This window comes from Octodon degus, unplaced genomic scaffold (assembly GCF_000260255.1).
Source record: "Octodon degus isolate 3935 unplaced genomic scaffold, OctDeg1.0 scaffold00005, whole genome shotgun sequence".
Lineage (NCBI taxonomy): Eukaryota > Metazoa > Chordata > Mammalia > Rodentia > Octodontidae > Octodon > Octodon degus.
In genome coordinates, this window is record NW_004524581.1 from 28933417 (window position 1) to 28941257 (window position 7841).

Sequence of the window (7841 nt, forward strand, 5' to 3'; positions counted from 1 at the left end):
TTTTTGTATTTTTTTAGGGAAGGGTCTACAAGGTGTGCAAAGTCTCACTACTAGATCAGACTCATAGTGATCCGCCTGTTTACAGCCTCCCAAGAGCTAGGATTATAGGCACGCTGCCAAGCCCAGTCTCAATTGCCATCTCAGTGTGCCCTGGGGGTGGGGTGGAGCACTGCAGGCCTGGGGATTGAACCCCCGTCCCCTGCGTCTGCTTGCAGGCGCTTTAATCTGCTGAGCTATTTGGCTGGCCCATGCTCATTTTCAATGGCTGACACTGCACGGGTTCTGGGGCTTGCAGCAGTACCAGGGATCAAACGTTGGTCCTTACGCTTGCCAGGCAAGCACTTAGATCACTGAGCTATCTCCCCAGCCTATAATAAAAATTTAAACCTACTAACAACCCCACTTGGGGCCGGGGAGATGGCTCAGTAGAATAAGCGCTTGCCTGGCAAGCGCAAGGGTCTGAGTTCAATCCCCGGTTCCGCAAAAATAAATAAATAAATAAATAAATAAATAAATAAATACAAACCCCACTCATCCACTCATATTGGAGACAACCACTCGGTCTAAGTTCCTTAACTCATGGAATTTTCCCTCATCATTGCCTGAGGTGTAGCGCATCTGCTGTGGCCTTGCTTTCACCAGATGATCCTGTGGTTCACCCAGTGACCAAGAATGACTTTCTTGTGTCTCCATGGTATCAATAGGAGCAGAAGCTGTTTTATTTTTTCCTTTTGACATAGTAACTTAGTGCTTGGAGCGGAAGTCTACTCCATCTGGCAGTGCTAAGCTTAGTGTTTGCTTTGAAGAGGACATCCAGACTTACTGCACTGGAGCGTATATACTGGCTGACGTCAACTGAGGGCCAACGCCTGAGGTTTACTTATCTGGTACTAAATATCTGACACTAAACCGAAATCACGTACAAATGTGCAGAGCAGCTTGGAAGGGGACTCCGAATCCTACCTGCTGTATCACTTGGGCATCTCCAGCCCCTGCCTTGTCTCCTCTGCCTGGTGCACCCCAGGGAGCCAAGGGTCACACGCGAATACCGAGTCCTAGCCCCAGGATGTGATTGCTTGTGCCAGCGCCCCAGTGCACCTGTGCCCACTGCTACCCCAGACTTTCCTTGTGCCAGTGTTTTCTCTTTATGTGAGTGATTTCCTTGCCCAGCCCCACAAGAGCTGGTCTCAGCTTTTTTTCATGTTCTCAGCACTTTGGATGCTTTCTAGCATGCAGAAGTCGTCCACTCACCCAGTGTTCAGACAGCAAGACTGGGAGTACAGGTGCACAGATGCCAGACAAGTGGGTGGCCGGTGTGGGGGTTGACTTTATTATTACTTAGCCACGAGTGATGCTGAGGACGGAACCCAGGGCCCCCCACACGCAGGGCAGGCGCTCTGCCCCAGAGCCCCAGCTCCAGCCCACCAAAGGGGTTTCAGTCTCAGCTAATTAAAGACCCCCTTCCTTGTGAGGGTGAGGCCCTCTGACCTTGACTTACTCTGTCCCTGCAGATGTGCAATGCTTTTCAAAATGCCAACATTTTGGTACTCATCACCGGGTGTCACTGTGAGTATCCTTCCTGCTGAGGGAGGGCTGCGTCTGCACCCTGGGGCCCCAGCTCTGCCTGCACCTGACACTGTGCATGCCCCGGGCTTGGTTTGCAGCCTCTGTGATCAAGGAATTTGAGAAGAATGATTTCTTTGACCATGGCATCACCAAGGCCCGCCTGTTCCTCACCCTCCACGATGCCGTGCTGTTTGCCACATCAAGGACTTTGGCAGACAACACCGACCTAAGCGTGGATGAGTGTGAGACAGTGATCCAGGAGACCTACTCAGAGTCAGACAAGGTTGGACGCTGTGAAGTTGGAGGTCGGGTGGTGGTGGGGGAGGAGAGGAGGCGGCACTTGATCAGACAGTGCCAAGCCGTGTCCAGGAGAGGTTCCCTTGCCAGCTAATAAATAGCAATGAACTGAGCCCCAGCGCCCCCCAGCCACGGCCCCAGTCCCATGCAGGACACTTCCCCAGCTGCAGAGAGGGCCTGCCTGGCCAGGGATGGCATTGAGCATCCTTCTACAGTAGTCTTGGTTGGTGCTGCAGTAACTGCTGTCCTCCCCACTTTGATTTTTTGAGATAGAGTCTCCCTTTGTAGTTTAGGCCAGCCTTGAACTCACTCTGGAGCCAGCCTGGCTTCAAACTCACAGCGATCATCCCGCCTCAGTCTCCAGAGTGCTGGGATTCCAGGTGTGTGCTACCACACCCAGCCTGATGGTTAAATATTTTAGATATCTCTTCAGAAACCTTCGAACCCTTAAACCTTTAGAACCCACCCTACTCTGTGGGGTGGCTTGGTTAATTCTCTCATTGCTAAGACAAAATACCTGACATCCAAAGTTAAAGGAGGAAAGATTTCTCGTAACTCACAGCTCACAGAGGCTCAGCCCATGGTCGGCTGGCTCTAAGGCGGTGTAGCATAGTAGAGGGACATCACAATGGAGCCATAGCGCTCGGTGGGAAGAGGCAACCAAACATCAGGAACAGCAGGAGTAGAAGCAGAAGCCTGCCTTCCTCCTGTCTCTTTATAATCCACTGAGGGTACCACCTTCTGGGTGCTGCCCCCCACACCCATAGTGGGGCACCCTCATTCTCAGCATTGACCTCTGAACCCCAGCATCATACCTTCGAACTGCCTACCTGTGGCCCTATAGGGGGGACATCTAAATATAAGCCCTAATGGATGAGTACTACAGATATTGAACTCCGGGAAGCAAATGCCTGCTAGTCTGATACATTGGCTTCTCCCCACATCCTGAGAGATAGGAGATGTATGCAACCTGACTAAGTGCAAAGGAGAAGGATAACATAAATCAAAACTTTTAGTCTTTCAATACTAAGCCAAGTTCTGGGTCTTTTAAAAATGTTTTCAAATAAATATCTGAGTAGGTTAAAGGTTTCCCCAAGAGGCTGGCAGGAGAGTTCAGCAGTCTAAAGCACCTGCTTAGGCAAGCGTAGGCAGCCTAGGGACCGTGGTTCAATCCCTGGCACCACATGCCATGCCAGCCTTGCTCCCAGGGTGGGCTGAGTTGGCCACAAAAATAAATAAATAAAAATAAATAAATAAATAAAAGGTTTCCCCAAAAGTAAAATTGCAGGGGACCCTTGGCTGGCAAGTCCACTTAAGCTGAGGGCTGGCCGCATCTCGGGTTGTCAGTCATGGCTCAGGCTGCTCTGCGTGGTCTTCGAAGTCTCTGTCCTGGACACAGGCAGCTCTCAGCACCCTTAGAGATACTGGCCCAGGGTTTCTCAATTTTAATTTTTTTTTTTTTTTTTTTTGGGGGGGGGAACTGGGGATTGAACTCAGATCCTTAAGTTTGCCAGTCAAGCGCTTATCCTACTGAGCCATCTCCCAGGCCCCTAAGGGTTTCTCAGTTTTTCAGTCCCATACAGGAAGTGCTAGTAATGTTTCTTCCAGAAGCCTTTAAGGGTTCAGTCTGTCTCTGAGACCATCTGGAAGCACCAGCAGCTGGCATTCGGATCTTAGCTCAAGACTTGGGTTAAAAACTAAAACCTAGACCCCGGTTATAACCTAAGACGTTCACACATCAGGCAGCTGTAACTTGAGGGTCCACTTACAGATATACTTGGTTTTTTGTTTTGTTCTCGTGTGACAGGGTCTCACTGTATAGTTCAGGCTGGCCTTGACTTTACAGTGCTCCTCCTGCCTCCGCCTCCCAAGTGCTGGGGTTATAGTGTGTGCCATCATGCTTGGCTTTGGCCATCCGATATTATCTACTGAGGAGGAATTATTTTTCAACCAAATTCCTTATTCTTTATTGACTTATGAGATTTCAGTAACTTTTGGATTTTTATGACAAAAATATTACTATCATGGTTTTGAGGTGTTTTTTTTGCTTTGGGAGTACATAGGGAATGAACCAAGAGTCTTAGCACTGAGGTATATTCCCCAGTCTTCCCACTGTCTGTCTGTCTGTCTGCTGCTGCTGCTTCTCCTGCTTCTTCTTCCTCCTCCTCCTCCTCCTCCTCTTCCTCCTCCTCCTCCTCCTCCTCCTCTTCTTTTTTGTTAGATTTCAGGACAGGTTCTTTTTGTCTTTGCTCATCCTGCCCTGAGGGCAGGGCTGGCACTGCATGTGGTGCCGGGTGTTGAACCTCAGTTCCCTGGGCCTGCCTAAGCTTGCCTATGTGGCACTTTAGGCCGCTGAGCTATCTTGCTGGCCCTTGAGCCAAGTTCTTGCTGAGTTGCAAAGTTTCCCAGGATGGGCTTAAACTTAAGATCCTTCTGCCTCAGCCTCCTAGAGTGATAGAGTCACACGTGTGTGCCATCATGCCCAGTTTCTTTTTTCTTTTTTTGCAGAACCGGGGATTGAACTCAGGCCCATGTGCTTGCCAGGCAAGCGCTTATTCTACTGAGCCATCTACCCTGGCCCCTGATGCCCAGTTTCTTAAAATTCCAAAAGTAAGAAATAGCCACACTTGTAAAACACAGCCTTTTTCTCTTACTTCATTAGGTATTCCAAGTGGCAATAGTTCAGCTATAAGGAACTCACTGATTTTTACAAAATTATCTGGCCACCTTTTTGAGTAGTTTTATTTATCCTAACATACTTCCTTGTAAATTCTGTAGAGTTTTTGATAAAGAAAAATATTCACTGGGGCCAGGGAGATGGCTCAGTAGAATAAGTGCTTGCCTGGCAAGCACATGGGCCTGAGTAAATCACTAAAAACAATACTAATTTCTTATTTTCTATTAGAATTCTTATTTCAGTATTACATGTTGCTGTCTAAGTTAAAAGCTCAAAAGGCTGGGGAGATAGCTCAGTGGCATAAGCACCTGCCTATCAAGTACAAGGTCCTGAGTTTGATCCCCAGTACAAAAAAAAAAAAAAAAGCTCAAGAACAATTTGAGGGGGCCAGGGAGATGGCTCAGCGGAATAAGCATTTCCCTGGCAAGCGCAAGGGCCTGAGTTCAATCCCCGGTTCCGCAAAAAAAAAAAAAAAAAAGAACAATTTGAGCAGGAGTGATGAATGTAGTTTGACTCCTAAATTCTTGTGAAATAAGATTCTTTAAAAAAAAAAAAAAAGATTCTTGTGTCCCTATTAGAGTCAGAGCTACCAGTTGGTCTCAGATAGGCACTGACTATTTTTCTTTCAGAGTATTTCTCTAACTTGGATACCGTAGTGCACACCTATAATACCACCACCGAGGGAAGCTGAAGCAGGAGGATACAAGTTTGAGTCTTGCACGGGTCACTTAGCATGGCCCTGTCTCAAAATAAAACACAAAGGGCTGAGGATGTAGGTCGGTGGTAGAGCACTCTGGCTAGGCTCCTCAGCACACCAACATTCTTGCTAACATCTTTTCAGGACTTACATTAAGAATTGGTACTGAATATGTAATTTTTTTTTCAGGCATTCAAAAGAGAGAAGACTGGGAGAGAAGTAAGTTCTATTTCATAAGTAAAATTCACTGTATTAAATTCAAGGTGCCGGGCTGGTGAGATGGCTCCGTGGTCTAAAGCACCTACCTAGAACAAGCTAAGCAAAGCACAGAGACCGGGGTTCAATCCCCCAGCACCACATGCCAGCCAGCCCCGCCCCCTGGTGGGCTGAGCTGGCCACACACACACGCACACACACAAATAAAATTAAAAAAAAAAAATTCAAGGTGCCCACTGAACATCCAAGTGGAGATGTCAAGAGCAGAAGTGGGTATGTTCACCTGCAGGTCACCACAAGCATTATAACCAGAGTCACTGGCTTGGACTCTAGATGAAAATGGAAATTACAGGCCTAAATAAAAGTTACTAGGGCTAGGGAGATAGCTTAATGGTCTAAGTGCCTGCCTGGCAAGCTCAAGGACCTGGGTCCAATGCCTAGTGCAGGAACCCCAGGCATGGCCTGCTGGCCTAGAACCAGGCATAGTGATGCACACCTGTAAGCCCAGCACTGTGGAGGCTGAGGCGGGAGGATCACTACAGGTCCAAGCTGCATAGTAAGATCCTCCACCAAATAAGAGTTAAAAAAAAAAATACAAAAAAGGGCTGGAAAGATAGCTCAGTAGAATAAGTGCTTGCCTGGCAAGCACAGGGTCCTGAGTTCAATCCCCAGTACTGCAAAATAAATTAAAATAAAATGTGAAAAAAATTAAAAGTAAAATTACCTAGAGGGAGAGTGTAGATGGAGAAGGGTCTCAAGCAGGGCCTGGGGCCTCCTGACATTTATAAATCCAGCAGTAGAAGAAGAGAGGGCAAAGAGACCCATTAGCAGCAAATGAGGAGGGAAGAAGGAAAAGCAGAAGGTGTTGGTGCTGAAGTGGGGGACTGGGAGGGGCTGCAACTGTGAGACTGATGCTTCGGCCTTTGGGCCCCTGTGATGAGCAAGGAGTGAGGCACCCTGCTATGGAGAGCCAGGCTCTGCTCAGGATCCTAGCACCTGGGCTGGGGAGATAGCTCAGTGGAGTAAGTGCTTGCCTGGCAAGTGCAAGGTCCTGAGTTCGATGCCTGGTACCACCAAAAAAAAATTGGGATCCTGGCACCAGCGAAGGGGATCAGGTTTGTAAATAAAGGAACACAGGGCTATGCAATGAGGGCAGAGCAAATGAGGTGCGGCTGGAACATGAGGAGGCTGCTGGGTCTGGGCGGGCAGGTCTTGGATATGCGCCTGGGTGATGCATGGGTGTGTGTGGATGAGACCCAAAGGGCAGGGCCAGCTCAGAGAGCCTTAAAAGGCTGCACTGGGGATTGGCAAACTAGGATCAAGGAGATGAGGAATTTCCAAATGATATCAAGACCATTGCGGTTTAAATGGTGGGTCGTGAAACCCACTCTAGCTGGAAGAGCCAGAGAGATCTGACGCAAAAGGTTGACTGAATTTGAAGATCAAATTAAGTAAGTGGGCAACTATTGTGCAGGGTGAAAAGCAGATTCAGGCAAGAAATGTCTTCTACTTTGCCAGGAATCCCTGGTTATACAGTACCGTGGGTCCTGTGGTATGCTGAAATTCTTTGACTGCTCAAAAGCTTAATGAATTGAAAAGTTTAGTCCATCTAATTGTGTATTTCAGAATGACAAATCCAGACATGAAAAGAGTCATAGTTTCCTAGAAAGTTCCAGAAATACAAGTCCCCTGTTCACCAAGTACCACAGGCCAGAAGAAGAGTCCCTAGGGTTTGATTTGGACATGGATGACATGGGAGATTCAGAAGAGCCAAGTGGGATGGGTCTCAACATCGACTTAGACCAAGTCCTGGAGAACGAGTCAGAGCTGGAGCCTGACACGGAGCTTGAGATGGACACTGACCTGGAGCTGGAAAGTCAGCCAGAGCCCAAAGCCACGCCGAGGGCGTCCACACACCCTCAGCAGCAGCACTACAGGCCCCTGTATTACTCTCAAGCACCCAGCACCCAGCCCCAGCTTTCACCCCGGATGCGATCAGTGGAGAGGAGATAAAAGTACCAGGACTTAAACTCAGTGGAGGCCGTCAATAATGAGACCTAAGGGGTCAGAGAACCTGGAAAATGCCCCGACCCTAAAAGGGTTGCTTATTCCTAAGACCCACACTAGGCACAAACTAGCAGTGCTTGCTTTGTGACTGGCCCTCCTGCTGCTGTTTTCCTTGTGTGGCGCTGGGATCACACTCCTAGGCCGCACTGCCGAACGCCAGCCATTACCTGTGCCTTCCTAGCCAGGCCCCCACATCCCACCTTCAAGCCGATATTCCAATGAAGGTCTTCCTTCATAACATGCCTCATACCTCTGGGGTTTGTGCCATCACTCCTCTCCTTTCTGTTCCCCTTGCTCTAGGGAGGAGAGACTCAAATAAAA

At 48.5% G+C, this 7841-nt stretch overlaps 1 protein-coding gene across 4 annotated transcripts in view; it reads left to right on the forward strand.

Moving 5' to 3' along the window:
- Slc26a8 (solute carrier family 26 member 8) overlaps positions 1 to 7841 on the forward strand; it is an 84084-nt gene extending 76243 nt beyond the window's left edge. For 3 of the 4 annotated variants that reach the window (XM_023720431.1, XM_023720432.1, XM_023720436.1), the window contains 4 exons: positions 1512 to 1566; positions 1665 to 1849; positions 5427 to 5456; positions 7080 to 7841. In XM_023720431.1, the coding sequence (XP_023576199.1) occupies positions 1512 to 1566; positions 1665 to 1849; positions 5427 to 5456; positions 7080 to 7466 (657 nt within the window). In that variant the 3' untranslated portion in view covers positions 7467 to 7841. The remainder of the gene's footprint in view (positions 1 to 1511; positions 1567 to 1664; positions 1850 to 5426; positions 5457 to 7079) is intronic. The other variant, XM_023720438.1, reaches the window with a different exon arrangement.